This window comes from Elephas maximus, chromosome 16, assembly GCF_024166365.1.
Source record: "Elephas maximus indicus isolate mEleMax1 chromosome 16, mEleMax1 primary haplotype, whole genome shotgun sequence".
Taxonomy (NCBI): domain Eukaryota; kingdom Metazoa; phylum Chordata; class Mammalia; order Proboscidea; family Elephantidae; genus Elephas; species Elephas maximus.
The window spans coordinates 38519711-38536600 of record NC_064834.1 but is presented as its reverse complement, the minus strand read 5'-3'; the positions used below and the strand labels follow the sequence as shown (position 1 = coordinate 38536600).

Sequence of the window (16890 nt, the reverse complement as noted above, 5' to 3'; positions counted from 1 at the left end):
CTGGACACAACCTAAATGCCCCTTATAAAAAAAAATAGGGGACTGCTTATTACGATATGATCATAAAAATGAAAAGGACAGCCAATACAAAAATCAGGTATATCTCCATATGACAATATGGAAGATCCCTAAGACATATTAAAGGATAAAAACCAAGGTACAGAAAAGCATGTATGTTCCCTTTTTTTTCCAGTACATAAAAGCAAAAAGCATTTTTTTTTGGTAAATTATGAAACTTTCTATTGCAGACATCTTTGGAAAGAGGGCCTGAAGATGAGGGATTACACAATAGAATGAATTTGTAAAGGACATCTGTCACCTTCAAAGTTCCTAGGTAGCACAAACGGTTTGCACTCAACTATTAGCCTGAAGGTTGGTTGTTCAATCCTACGCAGCAGTGCTGGAGAAGACAGGTCTGGTGACCTGCCTCCATAAAGATTACAGCCAAGTAAGCTCCACAGAGAAGTTCTACCCTGTAACATCTGAGGCCACAAGTCAGCACTGACTCGACTTAATAGGTTTATTTGTCATCTTCCAATTTGCGATGGCTTTTGAGAGGTGAGATGCAGATAATCCTTTTTTCATCTTTGTCTCATCACTCACGCAGGCCTGAGACCAACTAGGTCCAGGTTCTCCAGATGCTAAATGCTAGAAAGATAAGGGCTAAGTACAGAGATGGCCAAAGGAGCTGAAAGCTCCTGAGCACAGTGGTGAGATCCAGCAGCAGTGCCTGGGACAGCAAGTGTCCAAGCAGCAAAGTCCAAAGCAGACTGCTCTTATAGTTTCTTGGACATGCCTTGCCTCCCTTACCTCCTGCACATCTTCCAAGCCTAGTCCTCTGGTTACGAGCCTAGCAACTTTTCAGTAAGTTCCTTTCTGACTAAATTCATTAGAGTTCTTTTCGTTGTTATTGTCACAACCAAGAACCCTGATTTCTATAGCCTTTGAAAAACTTTTATTCCTTTCATTTACAGTAATTTCCTATAGTCCTCTCTGGGGAGGGAGTTTGTGAAATCAGACATTTTTTGTGCTTTCTTTAATATTTGAACTTTACATTTCTTATCTAGCACTGTGGGCAACAGTGAGGCTAGTAGAATAAACAACCTATTTAAACTACTGCAGTATTCTTTTAAGTTGGGGGGGGTAAATTCTCTCAAAGAACGTGAATACTACTTAAGGAAATATTCACCATGGCTGCCCCTCCCACTTCCTCCTCTAGCCTCCCAAAGATTTCATGCCCACACTTGGCTCCTTGCCTTTTAAGTCTGATACAATGGAGAGGTAGGAAAAAAGGCAAGAGAACAGCATTTACAAGGGGAAATGGGAAAACTTGCTACAGAAATACTTGGAAAGTAGAGACTAAAAAATTAGATAGACAAAACCAGAGAGGTAATATCCCCAACTGGGACAATCTAAACTACACATCCTTCTACTACAACTACACCTTACTTCAAATAATGTCCTTTTAAAGAAATCTGAATTCATTAAAGACTCACAGATTTAAGCATAAACACTGTATTTATATCTGTATTTAACAAATACTTTTCTTAAGGAATTTCTATGAAATAGTTCCAAATAAGCAACCATAAAAACAAAACCATAGTGCATTTTAAAAGTGTTTTTGTCAAAATAATATACAATATATATACATATATTTCAAATGATATAAAAAGTTTATAATAAAAAATTAGTCATCTCTGGCCCAATTCATCCTCAAACCCTTATACCTTCTTCTCCCCAGAGGCAACCACTCTTAATTACTCTGATTCTTTTTCCTGGTATTTACACTATTTCTAAGGAATATACTTAACACTGTTCCTGGTAGCTTTATCAGTTACCTACATATTTCCTGCCATGATAGGTGAGGCTTACAAAATTACTACTACCCCCAGACATATGTTTCACTTCTCTTATTCCCCTAACATAAACCCAAAAAAACCAAACTCACTGCCCTTGAGTTGATTCTGACTCAGCCACCCTACAGGACAAAGAAGAGCTGCCCCATAAGGCTTCCAAGTCTGTAAATCTTTACAGAGCAGACTGCCACATCTTTCTCCAATGGAGCAACTGGTGGGTTTGAACTGCTAGCCTGTCAGTTAGCAGTCAAGCACTTTAACCACTGCAGCACCAGGGCTCCCCCGACATAAAAACCAAACCCATAGCCATTGAGTTGATTCTGACTCATAGCAACCCTAAAAGACAGAGGAGAACTGCCCATCGGGTCTCCAAGGAGCTGCAGACCTTTTGGTTAGCAGCCAAGCTCTTAACTACTGCGTAATCTGGGTTCAACCAATCAACAAATTATTAATAATTGCTTCATTCTTTTAATTTGGCTACTTCTATAAAAATCTACTGTATTTTTTCCAAAAATACTTCCATATCCATCTATCAGTTCATTTTCTTTTTTATTTTCCCCTGAAGCCCTCAATCCTTCTCTGAGCAGAACTGGTTTGTCTTTACCCTGTGGCACAATTTTCATCCTAGTACTTTCCTTTGGTGCTTCAGAGCTGGATCCTCTATTTACTGAAGGCTTTTTCTTTTCTTTCTTGGTTTATTCCCTTGTTTTCCACCAGCACATTTCTAGTACTCTACTAAGCAATGCTGCAGGGGATACATTTTTTTAGTCCTTGAGTGTTCCTTCAAAAAATTTTTTTTCCTACCCTTACACTTGATTGATGATTTGCTGGATACAAAATTTTAGGTTGAATGTAGAACTTTTCAGGTGGTGTTACATCATCTCCTACCTTTAATCTTACTACTAAAAAGTTAGATGCCATTCATATTCCTAATCTTTCATAAATGATCTTTTGAAAATGAAAGTTTTTGAGATATATTCTCTCTGTATCTGATATTCTGAGGAAAATGTTATAATGTGCTTACATGGGTCTTTATATGTCATTGCCCTTTGCACTTCATAACCAAAATAAAAACCAACCCCATTGCCATCGAGTCAATTCCGACTTATAGTGACCCTAACCGACAGAATGGAACGGACAGAGCACCTGGTGGATTCGAACTGCCAACCTTTTGGTTAGCAGCCGTAGCTCTTAACCATTAGGCCACCAGGGTTTCCTGGCATTATACAGGTCCTTTCAATCTGGAGACTCAGATCGCAAAGAAATTTTCTGGTATCGTTTTCTTGATGACTTACTCTCCTTTGTTTTCCCTTTATGGATCCTACTGGCTAGAGACTAGAATGTTGTTGTTAGGTGCCGTCGAGGCGACCCTATGTACCACAGAATGAAACACTGCCGGATCCTGCACCATGCTCACAATCATTGTTATGACTGAGCCCATTGTTGCAGCCACTGTGTCAATACATTTCATTGAGGGTCTTCCTCTTTTCTGCTGACCCTCTACTTTACCAAGCATGATATCCTTCTCCAGGGACTGATCCCTCCTGACAACATGTCCAAAGTACATAAGACACAGTCTCGCCATCCTTGCTACTAAGGAGCATGCTGGTTGTACTTCTTCCAAGGATAGTTCCTTCTTTTGGCAGTCCATGGTATATTCAATATTCTTCGCCAACACCACAATTCAAAGATGTTAATTCTTTTCCGGTCTTCTTACTCACTGTCCAGCTTTCACACGCATATTATGCAATTGAAAATACCATGGCTTGGTTCAGGTGCACCTTAGTCTTCAAGGTGACATCTTTGCTTTTCAATACTATAAAGAGGTCTTTTGCAGCCGATTTGTCCAAAGCAATGTGTCTTTTGATTTCTTGACTGCTGCTTCCATGGGTGTTGACTGTGGATCCAAATAAAATGAAATCCTTGACAATCTCAATCTTCTCTCCGTTTATCATGATGTTGCTTATTGGTCCGGTTGTGAGGATTTTTGTTTTCTTTATGTTGAAGTGTAATGCATACTGTAGGCTGTGGTCTTTGATCTTCCATCAGTAAGCACTTCAAGTCCTCTTCACTTTCAGCAAGCGAGGTTGTGTCATCCGAAAAACGCAGGTTGTTAATGAGTCTTCTTCTAATCCTGACGGTGCGTGTTTCTTCATACAGTCCAGCTTCTCAGATTCGCTCAGCATACAGATTGAGTAAGTATGGTGAAAGGATACAACCCCAACACACACCTTTCCTGACTTTAAACCATGCAATATTCCCATGTTCCATTTGGGCGACTGCCTCTTGATCTACATGCAGGTTCCTCATGAGTACAATTAAGTGTTCTGGAATTCCCATTCTTCACAATATTATCCATAATTTGTTATGAGCCACAGAATCTTTGCATAGTCCATAAAACACAGGTAAACATCCTTCTGGTATTCTCTGCTTTCAGCCAGGGTCCATCTGACATCAGAAATAATATCCCTGGTTCCACGTCCTCTTCTGAATCTGCCTTGAATTTCTGGCCATTCCCTGTCCAGGTACCGCTGCAGTTGCTTTTGAATGATCTTCAGCAAAATTTTACTGGTGTGTGGATATTAATGACACTGTTCAATAACTTCCACATTCGGCTGAATCACCTTTCTTGGGAATAAGCATAAATATGTACCTTTTCAAGTCAGTTTGCCAGGTGGCTGTCTTCCAAATTTCTTGGCATAGACCAACAAGCACTTCAGCGCTGCACCCTAAAGTACATTTTAAATGATATATTCACATACAACATTCTACAATACTCTGAGTATCTAAGGCAAACTGTACACGTGGTAGAAAAGCAGTAACTTACATACATAAGACTTCACTGCTGACTGTGAGATACAGAGCAAAAAGTACCAATTCAAACGCTTAGTGGTCAGTCAGAGTAGAAGATGAGAAATGGCAAGTAATACTCTGTTGTTCAATGTCAGAAAGCCCAGGAAACATTATATAGAAAGGTTAGGCATTGCATAACTCCAGCTAATTGTTGTCACACAGATTCGTGAGTCTAGTGCTGGCAGATGCCACAACTTCTTAAAAGCAGCCTAAATAAGGATGGCTTTTTATATGTAGCTAATTTTTAAATACAGGCCATACATTCCAATTTTAAACACTGTTTAAAGACCAACACTGCATTAAGCCATACAAAGGACTTCAACAGTCTAGGTTAACCCAAGAGTTTCTAGTTTTTGCACTCTGATTTATAGGATGATAAGAGCTTAGCTGCTAATCAAAAAAAAGATAGGCAGTTCAAATACACCGGCCACTCCTTGAAAACCCTATGGGGCAGTTCTACTCTGTCCTGGAGGGTCGCTATGAGTCTGAATTGACTCGATGGCAATGGGTTTGGTTTTGGGTAGTTACTAAAAAGAGCCTTGATTGAGTAATGGTTAAGCACCCGCCTGCTAACCAAAAGGTAAGCAATTAGAACCCACCAGCAGCTTCTTGGGAAAAAAGATGGGGTGATCTGCTCCCATAACAATTACAGCCTAGGAAACCCTATGGGCAGTTCTACCTACTCTGTTATACAGGGTCACTATGAGTCGGAGTCAACTCGATGGCACACAACATTATTAAAGTTAAAAAAACTAATAATTTGGTCCAGATAACAAAACATTGTCTAATCCATCAAGAGTCTCCTATTTGCTAAAAAAAAGACAAAGTGGAAGGGAGCAACAGCTTAACCGGTACAAGGTTGTCTTCCGGGGTGATAAAAAATGTTTTGAAACTTATAAAGGTGTCAGTAGTGCAAAACTAAATGCCACTAAGTTTTCTACTTTAAAAAAGTTAATTTTATATTATGTGAATTTCACATGAATTTTTTAAAAAGTAGGAAACAGGCAGGCAATATGAGGGAGTTAAGTCAGAAGTCCTTGGAAAGGGAGAAGATTTGAATTAATATTCTTTCCTCTAAATTATTTTTAAGCTTGTCTCGAAATAATCTATTCTGAATTCCTCTTCTTGACTAACTACCCAGTAATGATAATGTTGGAATGACAAACACTTCCTTTCTTGACTGAAAATGAACGAACAATTAAGGTCAATTGAAAAAAAAAAAAAATCAACATATAATTAAGAGAAAATATTTGAAAACTTTCTTCAGAAAGAAAATGCATATAGTAGCACATAAAGGAGATGGGCTCTTGAATCTGTAACACAGCTGCCTTACACATGAGTAAAAAAGCTGATCGTATACAAGACAGCGAAAAAGCCTTTTTTTGAAAAAATCACTATATATCAGAAGACTGAGCTCTAAGCATTCCTTATAATAAATATGAGACTGTTCCCATCTAAAATATTTCCAATAAAAGAAGAATTGAATTATTTCCTACAAATCAGACTAGAGGAAAATATTTACAGTATATATGTATGTGTATATTCAAAATTACTCAATATTTCTTAAATTCTGGTCCATGAAACATTGTCCAGAGAGGTGGTATTTGACTTAGGAAGGCAAGAAAGAAGAGTGGAAGTGAGGTAAGCAAGGGAAGGAAGAAGAGAAAGGAAAGAAAGCATACTAGAATCTCACACTTGGGAGATTTACAATGCCCAGTAGCATGGTGGTGTAGTGGTTAACAGTTTGGCTGCTAACCCAAAGATTAGCAGTTTGAATCTACCAGCTGCTTCCTTGGAAACCCTATGGGACAGTTCTATTGTGTCCTATACGGTCGCTAGGAGTCAGGATTGACTCAACAGCAACAGGTTTGGGGTTTTTTTTGGCAGTAAGAATGCCTGTTCACCTCTATTAAACCTAGTTTCCTGACTTATTAGGAATAGAACAGTTCTCAAGCTATGTAAAGCACCAACTTTGGTAAAGGCTGCTTATATTTATACCGGATAATACATAAATTAGGTAACTTTAATATTAGTCTGAGGAACAAGAACATATCAAAAAATCATCAATTACCTGATAAAACATTGCTTCATATTAACAACAGGGCAGGCAGGGTAAGAGCTCAGAGCAAAGAAAAAAGGGAGAAAGAAGAAAGGAAGGTATATACCCCAGAGATCTAATACAAGAAAGTGGTAATAAGAGGGGGAAAAAAAATCCCCAGGAAGAGTTCGCTCTTCAACTTTCCTTCTATGTGATGTCCCTATCATTCCCTGCCGATTCTTATAGCTTATTAAGCAAATCATTTGCAGTTAAGATTGTAAAAAAAAAAAAAAATCTGCTTCATTCACTCTGTCAATTGGCACAACATAGTTCATAAAATTTAAGTTCTACACTTTGGTGAGTAGCACCTGGGGTCTTAAAAGCTGGAAAAGGCCATCTGAGATACAACTATTGGTCCCTACTCGTCTGGAACAAAAGAGAAAGAAGGAAACTCAAGATTCAAAGAAGAAACCAGTCTACAGGACTCTCCATATGAACTACACCCTCCTCCACCTTGAAACCAGAAGAATTAGATGGTGCCATAAGTTTTCATCAAAAACCAAACCAAACCCAGTGCCATTGAGTCGATTCCGACTCATAGCGATCCTGTAGGACAGAGTAGAACCGTCCCATAGAGTTTCCAAGGAGCTCCTGGTGGATTCGAACTGCCGACCCTGTGGTTAGCAGCCATAGCACTTAACCACTACCCCACCAGGGTTTCCTGTTTTCATCAAGACCACAATAAATGAATGGATCCTCATAGAAATGAAGAAAAATTTGGAAAAGAACCTCAGATTCTAAAAAAAATCCAGACTTAAATGACAAAGGACATTCACTTCACCAAAGAGCAAATTCAAGTGGTCAGCAAACACATGGAAAAATGCTCGTAATCATTAGCCATCGTTGTTGCTCTTGTTAGGTGTCATCCAGTCAGTTCCGACCCATAGCAACCCTATATACCACAGAACGAAACGCTGCTGAGTCCTGCACCATACTCACACTCATTGGTATGACTGAGCCCACTGCTGCAGCCACTGTGTCAATACATCTCATTGAGGGTCTTCCTCTTTTCCGCTGATCCTGTACTTTACCAAGCATAATGTTCTTCTCCAGGCACTGATCCCTCCTGACAACATGTCCAAAGCATGTTACTTCTTTTGGCAGTCCATGATATATTCAATATTCTTCGCCAACATCACAATTCAAAGGTGTCAATTCTTCAGTCTTCCTTACTCATTGTCCAGCTTTTGCATGCGTATTAGGTGATTGAAAGTACCATGGCTTCCGTCAGGTGCACCTTAGTCTTCAAGGTGAAACCTTTGCTTTTCAACACTTTAAAGAGGTCCTTTGCAGCAGATCTCTCCAGTGCAATGCGTCTTTTGATTTCTTGATTGCTGCTTCCATGGGTGTTGATTGTGGATCCAAGTAAAACGAAATCCTTGACAACTTCAATCTTTTCTCTGTTTATCATGATGCTGCTTATTGCTCCAGTGTGAAGGTTTTGGTTTTCTTTATGTTGAGGTGTAATCCATACTGAAGGCTGTGGTCTTTCACCTTCATCAGTAAGTGCTTCAAGTCCTCTGCACTTTCAGCAAGCAAGGCTGTCTAATCTACATAACACAGGTTGTTAACGAGTCTTCGTCCAATCTTGATGCCCCGTTCTTCCTGACATAATCCAGCTTCTCAAATTATTTGCTCAGCATACAGATTGAATAGGTATGGTGAAAGGATACAACCCTGATGCACATCTTTCCTGACTTTAAACCAGTCAGTATCCCCTTGTTCTGTCTGAATGACTGCCTCTTGATCTACACACAGGTTCCTCATGAGTACGATTAAGTGTTCTGGAATTCCCATTCTTCGCAATGTTATCCATAATTTGTCATAATCCACACAGTCAAATCCCTTTGCATAGTGCATAAAACACAGGTAAACATCCTTCTGATATTCTCTGCTTTCAGCCAGGATACATCTGACATCAGCAATGATATCCCTGATTCCACATCCTCTTCTGAATCCAGCCTCAATTTCTGGCAGTTCCCTGTCAATAATACTACTGCTGCCGCTTTCGAATGATCTTCATCAAAATTTTGCTTACATGTGATACTAAGGATATTGTTTTATAATTTCCTCATCTGGTTGGATCACCTTTCTTGGGAACAGGCATAAATATGGATCTCTTCCAGTCAGTTGGCCAGGCAGCTGTCTTCCAAATTTCTTGGTGTGGATGAGTGAGTACTTCCAGCACGGCATCCTTTTGTTGAAACATCTCAACTGATATCCCGTCAGTTCCTAAAGCCTTGTTTTTTGCCAATGCCTTTAGAGCAGCTTGGACTTCTTCCCTCAGTACCATCGGTTCCTGATCAGATGCTACCTCTTGAAATGGTTGAACGTCAACCAATTCTTTTTGGTATAATGACTCTGTGTATTCCTTCCATCTTCTTTTCAGGCTTCCTGTGTCATTTAATATTTTCCCCATAGAATCTTTCACTATTGCAACTCGAGACTTGAATTTTTTTCTTCAGTTCTTTCAACTTGAGAAATGCTAAGCATGTTCTTCCTTTTTGGTTTTCTATCTCCAGCTCTTTGCACACGTCATTATAATACCTTACTTTGTCTTCTCAAGCCACCCTTTGAAATCTTCTGTTCAGTCCTTTTACTTTATCATTTCTTTCTTTTGCTTTAGCTCCTCGATGTTTAAAAGCAAGTTTCAGAGTCTCTTCTGACATCCATTTTGGTCTTTTCTTTCTTTCCTGTCTTTTCAATGAACTCTTGCTTTCTTCATGTATGATATCCTTCTACAACTCATCCGGTCTTTGGTCATTATAGTATTCAACATGTCAAATCTATTCTTGAGGTGGTCTCTAAATTCAGGTGGGATATACTCAAGCTCATACTTTGGCTAATTTTCTTCAGTTTCAACTTGAATTTGCATATGAGCAATTGATGGTCTGTTCTACAGTTGGCCCCTGGCCTTGTTCTGACTGATGATATTGAGCATTTCCATCATCTCTTCCCACAGATGTAATCGATTTGATACCTGTGTATTCCATCTGGCAAGGTTCATGAGTACAGTCGCCATTTATGTTGGTGAAAAAAGGTATCTGCAATGAAGAAGTCATTGGTCTTGCAAAATTCAATCATGCAATCTCCAGCATTGTTTCTAATACCAAGGCCATATTTTTTAACTACCAATTCTTCTTCTTTGTTTCCACCTTTGGCATTCCAATCACCAGTAATTATCAATGCATTCTGATTGCATATTCGATCAATTTCAGACTGCAGAAGCTGGTAAAAACATTCAATTTCTTCATCTTTGGCCTTAGTGGTTGGTGCATGAATTTGAATAACAGTCATACTAACTGGTCTTCCTTGTAGGTATATGGATATTATCCTATCGCTGACAGCACTGTACTTCAGGATAGATCTTGCAATGTTCTTTTTGACAAGCAATGCAGTACCATTCCTCATCAAGTTGTCATTCCTGGCATAGTAGACAATATGATTGTTCAATTCAAAATGGTCAATACCAGTTCATTTCAGCTGACTAACGCCTAGGATATCAATGTTTATGTGTTCCATTCCATTTTTGATGATTTCCGATTTTCCTAGATTCATACTTAGTACATTCGAAGTTCCAATTACTAATGGATGTTTGCAGCTGTTTTTTCTCATTTCGAGTCATGCCATATCAGCAAATGAAGGTCCTGAAAGCTTGACTCCATCCACATCATTAAGGGTGACTCTACTTTGAAGAAGCAGCTCTTTTCCCAGTCGTCTTTTGAGTGCCTTCCAACCTGGGGGGCTCATCTTCCAGCACTATATCAGACAACGCTCTGTTGCTATTCATACGGTTTTCACTGGCTAATTCTTTTCAGAAGCAGACTGCTGGGTCCTTCTTCCTAGTCTGTCTTGCTGGAAGCTCAACTGAAACCTATCCACCATGGATGACCCTACTAGTATCTGAATACCAGTGGCATAGCTTCCAGCATCACAGCAACATGCGAGCCCCCACAGTAAAACAAACTAACAGACATTAGGCATTAGAGAGATGCAAATTAAAACTAAAATGAGATACCATTTCACCCTTGCTAAAATGGCATTGATTAAAAAAAAAAAAAAAAAAAACCAGAAAACAACAAATGCTGGTGCAGATGTGGGGGGATCGGAACACATATCCATTGCTGGTGGGATTATAAAATGGTACCACTGTAGAAAATGATATGGTGCACCCTCAAAAAACTAGAAATAGAAATACCTTATGCCCATCCTACTCCTAGGTATATATACCTTAGAGATCTAACAAAAGAGACATAAACAGACACATGTACATGTATGTTCACTGCAGCACTATTCACAATAGCAAAAAGATGGAAACAACCTAAATGCTCATCAATGGATGAATGGATAAAGAAAATGTGGTACGTACATACAATGGAATACTATGCAGCCATAAAAAATCATGACGACTCTGGAGGACATTATGTTGACTGAAATAAGTCAAACACAAAAGTACAAATATTTGTATGATTACACTTTTATAAAAAGACAAGAATAGCTATATATACAGAGATTAACATTCACTGGTGGTTACCAGGGATGAATGACAGGGGAGGGAGAATCACTCTCCAAACAGTAGACATTTGTTATTTTTGGTGATGGGAAAGGTAGCATCGAATACGGGTGAAGTGCTCACAGCTTGGCCAAAGTAAATGAGGTCATTAAAAAGAGTACAAGAGAAAAGGACACTTTTGGTAAAGAATAAGACATACATAATTTTGCAACAACAACCAAAAAAAGTGTGTGGTTACATATGTACGCATATATGTGTATGTGTATACGTGTGTGCACATATGTACACTATGTATATATAGGAATGTGCCTATGCTTATATACATAATAAGCCACATAGGGGGCTCAGTTACAGATACCTCTTAGACATAACCAGATGAACACCTCATAGGTTTGGTTTTCTGGGTTCGAAAGCTTAGGACCATAGTCTCATGGGACAACTCAGCCAATTGGTATAATATAGTTCATAAAGTTTATGTTTTACATCCTAGTTTGGTGAGTAGTGTCAGAGGTCTTAAAAGCTTGCAGATGGCCATCTAAGATACAACAATTTATCTCTACTTGTTGAGAGCAACTGAGAAAGACGGAAACCGAAGATTTAGAGAAGACACTAGTCTACAGGGCTAACTACCACCTCATCTACCCTAAGACCTGAAGAACTAGATGGTGCCAGGTCATTACTATCCACCATTATGAGGAGGGCCACAATATATGGATCCTGATAGAACGAGAGAAAAAATGTGGAACAGAACTCAAATTCTTACTTACTGGACCAGTTGAGACTAGAAGGCTCCTTAAGACTATAACCCGGAGACACTTTTTAAACCTGCAACTGAAACTAGCCCTTGAGGCTACCTTTCAACTAAGTAACAGAGTGGCTCAGAGTGACTCGTAAAATAAAGATTGTAACCCATAAAGAATGTAACCCATGAGTACTGCATTCCTTTAAAAAATCATCTCTGTAGGACCAAGGAAACCCTGGTGGCGTAGCCGCTAAGTGCTACGGCTGCTAACCAAAGGGTCGGCAGTTCAAATCCACCAGGCGCTCCTTGGAAATTCTATGGGGCAGTTCTACTCTGTCCTATAGGGTCGCTATGAGTCGGAATCGACTCAACGGCACTGGGTTTGGTTTTTTTTTTTGTATCTAAGAACAAATGGTCAACAATTACCCTAAAGCAGAGATGAGATAGTAAAGGGGTAGGACTGATCACTGGAAATGGAACAACCAGAACGAAATTAATGAAAATTTTGACACATCGTGAAAAATGTGACCAATGTCACTGCACAAGCTGTACAGAAACTGTTAAAACGGGCACCTCATCTGCTGTGGTCAGGAGGCCTGGTGGCGCAGTGGTTAAGCTCTCTGCAGCTACCTCAAGTTGGAACCCACCAGCTGTTCTGCGGGAAAAAGATGTGGCAGTGTGCTTCCGTAAAGATTACAGCCTTGAAAACTCTATGCGGCAGTTCTTACAGGATCGCTGCGAGTTGGAATCGACTTGCCAGCAACAGGTTTGGGTTTGAACCCGCTGCGTAAACTCTCACTGAAAACACAATAAAATATTTAAAAAAAAAAAAAAAAAACCCCAGACTTACTGGATTCATTGGGACAGGAAGAATTCCCAAGACTACTTCCCTGAGATATTCTTTAAGCCTTGAAATATCCCGTCAAGTCACCTTTTAGCTATACAGCACATTAGTTCATAAAATAATGAATATCACCCTTGAATATTGTGCTCTTTTAAAAAATCATCATTAAGAGACCAAATGGTCCACAAATACTCTGAAGCATAGACGAGAAGGTTAGAAGGATGTGAGACTAGATTAGCAAGAATGGAAATGAGAATATCGATACAATGTGAAGAATGTAACCAATGTCACTGAACAGTATGTGTAGAAATTATTGAATGGGAACCTGTTTTGCTATGTACACATCCACGGAAAATACAGTAAGACACTATTTAAAAAAAATTGTTTAGTTTACTTTTGCCCCTCTCCTTTTTATTTTTTACATTAATTCCTGATACCGGGAGATGACGTCAAAATAAATTAAATATCTGTCACAGAAGTACTTCAAGAACCCCAAGTATAAAATTTCACAATGCCATAACAAACCACATTCCAAAAACATTTAAAAAAAAATCCTGGACAATTTAATCATAAAGGTATTTGCAATTTGAGTTTATTCTACTCAAATCAATGATATAGTACAACAACAAAATCTGAACTCTATATGGTATTGCCCGTTCGGGGAAAACACAGGAAAAATATGGAATTAGAGAAGAAAGGTAAAAATAATTTTAACATTCTTTGGATAAGCCAGTAGAGAGGGTAAGATAAAATCCAACAGAAAATAGCCTTGTTAACAGAAAAGAAAAGGTGTAAGAAAAGAAACATTTTTTCATTGAGATGTTACATAACACTACCCTTTGAACCAAAAACGGAGTCACTACTGAATATTACTACTATGCCCAGTATCAAGTGAATAAATCAAGGTTCTGGAGACAGCAGCTCCCTTGGAGAGGTTAATCCTAACACGCAAATTACTTGGGAATTATTTATTTTCATTTTAGTTTATAGGAAAAAAATTTATCTTCCTTTTCAGTCATATTCATCCACCCTCTCATAAAACAGGGGGAAGAAGGCAATAAAAGCCCCCAAAGCCTTATTTGCCACTTACCTCTCAATCGGGATGGGGGGAAAAAAACAAGGACAGACAATAGCCATTATATTCAGCTGACAATTCTTCATTTTGATACACTATTAACCTTACCATAAAGGGTGCGAAGACCAGTTGGCTAAAGTAGCCATTAGTTAAATAACAGTCCAGACACATATAATTTTTTTAGGAATAGCAGTTTTGAAAAAGTAATACAGCTTGATAGAATAAACTACTTATGATAAATTTCATCCTTGGTTACTGATTACAAACTGAATGTATGAATCTTTTAATTCAGAAGCATATGGCAGGTTATAAAATGAGAAGATTTGAGACCAAAATGATTCCCAGCATAGCATTTTCTTGGTGAAGTTATTACAATCTAAGGTCTGATAACCAGTTTGTACAGGCTCAGAAACTGGACTTTATCAGTAACCCAAAAGATGATCAATTAGCCTAAGTGACTAATTCACAGTCAGAAGAGACTAATTCATATTCAAAAGAGGCTAATGTAAAAACTAGCACACCAAATTAATTTACCACAAGGATATATCTTTACAGTGATCAGAACACCTGTCCTTTATTCAGAGCGCTCACACCCTTTTTCAGTATGAGTACTAGCCTGTGTTGGCTGAATGAGTAGCTGGTTTCATACAGAATCAGAGTAATCTGAAGTAGCTCATTTTGTGAGATATTTTATCCAGGACATATCTGGGCCTGATAAACACGCCTGCAGCAGAGGATACTTGGCTGGTGATTGTACTGCTCCTCTTCTAGATTCTCCATCTTTCTCCATTCAACATTTACCTCTCTGATTCTTTTTTGTTTTGTTACATTTTCTTTAGCTGTTGTTACTATCACTGACTAAATTGTATCAAGTTCCTGCTCCCATGTGCTGGGATGTTTAGCATTCTTCCACTGGGTCCTGCCTAATGAGAAGGCAGATTTATTTCTGTATCTTCAAGATCTTGAGTACTACCTCTGACACCCCTATGTGTCACCTATAATTTTAACAGAAATTACAAATAAGATCTTTGTACACAATATAAAAACTACAAAATCCAATTAAACACAAGTCAATACCAATACGGCAAAAATGTAAACATACTATTGTTTAAAACTAACCACTTAGAAAAAACAACTTTATGGGGGCTTGGATAAGGGCCTAGGTAGACTCATAAACTCACACAACTATTATAAAAAGATTCTATATCCACATAGTGCTTTATAAATCACAAAGTGCATTCTCACCCATAACATTTAATTCTCATAACCAGAACAATACTTAAATTCAAAGTTTCCAGGAAAGATACTTATGAAAAAGGATAAAGGAAATAATCCAAAATGTTAACTTTTCAAGTCATCAAAGTTTCCACTCACAATTTACAGATAATTTATTCAAAAATCTTTTCTCTAAAATTAGAAAATTAAGACTTTACAAAGCAGACATATATTCCTTCTCTCATAAAAGACAACATGTATTCCTGGGTCACAAATGTATTAAGGAAAGTATTTAAATGGGCCTTGTGAAACACATTGTTCTGAACTGAATGATAATTACTCAAAAAATTATGTAAAGTTATATAAAACTGGCGAAGTTAGGTTTTGGTGCATCCAGCAATTCCTTTCTATAGCCCTTGTACCATATACTTCTTCAGATGCTTGGACCACTTTAAAAAAACAAAACCAAATCCACTGCCTTCAAGTTGAATTCTGACTCATAGCGACCCAATAGGACAGAGTAGAATTGCCCCATATAGGGTTTCCAAGGCTGTAAATCTTTATGGAAGTACACTGGACATCTTCCTCCTACAGAGCAGCTAATGGGTTTCAACGGCCAACCTTTCATTTAGTAGCCGAGCATTTAACCACTGTGCCACCAGAATTCCTTTTAGAGCACTTTGGGGGAAAAAAAAAAAATATTGCCCTCGAGTGAATCCCAACTCACAGCAACCCTATAGGACATAGCAGAATGGCCCCATAGGGTTTCCAAGGAGCGCCAGGGGAATTCAAACTGTTGACCTTTTGGTTAGCAGCCACAGCTCTTAACCACCACACCACCAGGGTTTCCTTAGAGCACTCAGACCCCTTTAAAATCTGCTCCACCTAAAAACACATGCTATCAATGATTTACACCTTAATTTACATGCATAAACCCACGCAAAGATTTTAAGCCTAATCTCCAAATGTGAAAGGCGAAAATCATATTGTAATGAAATCCAGGCATTAGTTAACCTGGGAAGAGGCATTTTACAGTCTATGAAATACCACGTTGTGTATAATGCCTGACTGGTGTAAGGTCAATTCTTATTAAATGGTTATCCCATCGAGGTCCACTGACACATTAAGCAAAAAAAAAAAAAAAAAAGAGCTACACAGCACCACAATAAAGTTCACACCACAAAGCGTATCTTCTTATGTGCATTAGAAATCTTTTCTAAATGAAAATACAACATAAATGTAATAAATACATCAATATTTGAAAAAGAAAATCAAGAGTTCTTACCTTACTACATCATCAATGTTGTTCCTGTATACACCTTCAAGTCTTTCTGCAGGAAACCCCATAGCAATAATGTTTGGATAAATATCTGAGTATCTGAGTTAAGGAAATATCTGAAATATGCACAAACGCAAAATGCATATTTTAAAACAGTAGTTATAAAAAAGCAAGCTTTCCATACCATAGCTACATTAATATAAAGTCATCAAATGTATTTATTTACAAACCAGCATGTGTAATTAAGAAATATTGATAAATACATAAATGAAAAAAAAAAGTTGAAAATAAATTACTTGGCAAAATAATTTCAAAGTCCTGTACTTAGTACATTAAAAGTGCATCTAAGGTAAAATGTAACTTCATATTTACAGTATTTAGGCATACATACCAAAAACCTTAGACTTTGTAAATC

General features: G+C 38.2%; 1 protein-coding gene across 2 annotated transcripts in view; it reads right to left on the bottom strand.

Annotated features, from left to right (window-relative positions):
- Positions 1–16890, bottom strand: part of PTEN (phosphatase and tensin homolog) — a 108381-nt gene that overhangs the window by 66090 nt on the left and 25401 nt on the right. Inside the window, exon 2 of one of the 2 annotated variants that reach the window (XM_049854666.1) lies at positions 16482–16566. In XM_049854666.1, coding sequence (XP_049710623.1) covers positions 16482–16566 — 85 coding nt within the window. Of the gene's footprint in view, positions 1–16481; positions 16586–16890 lie in introns of those variants that run through there. The other variant, XM_049854665.1, reaches the window with a different exon arrangement.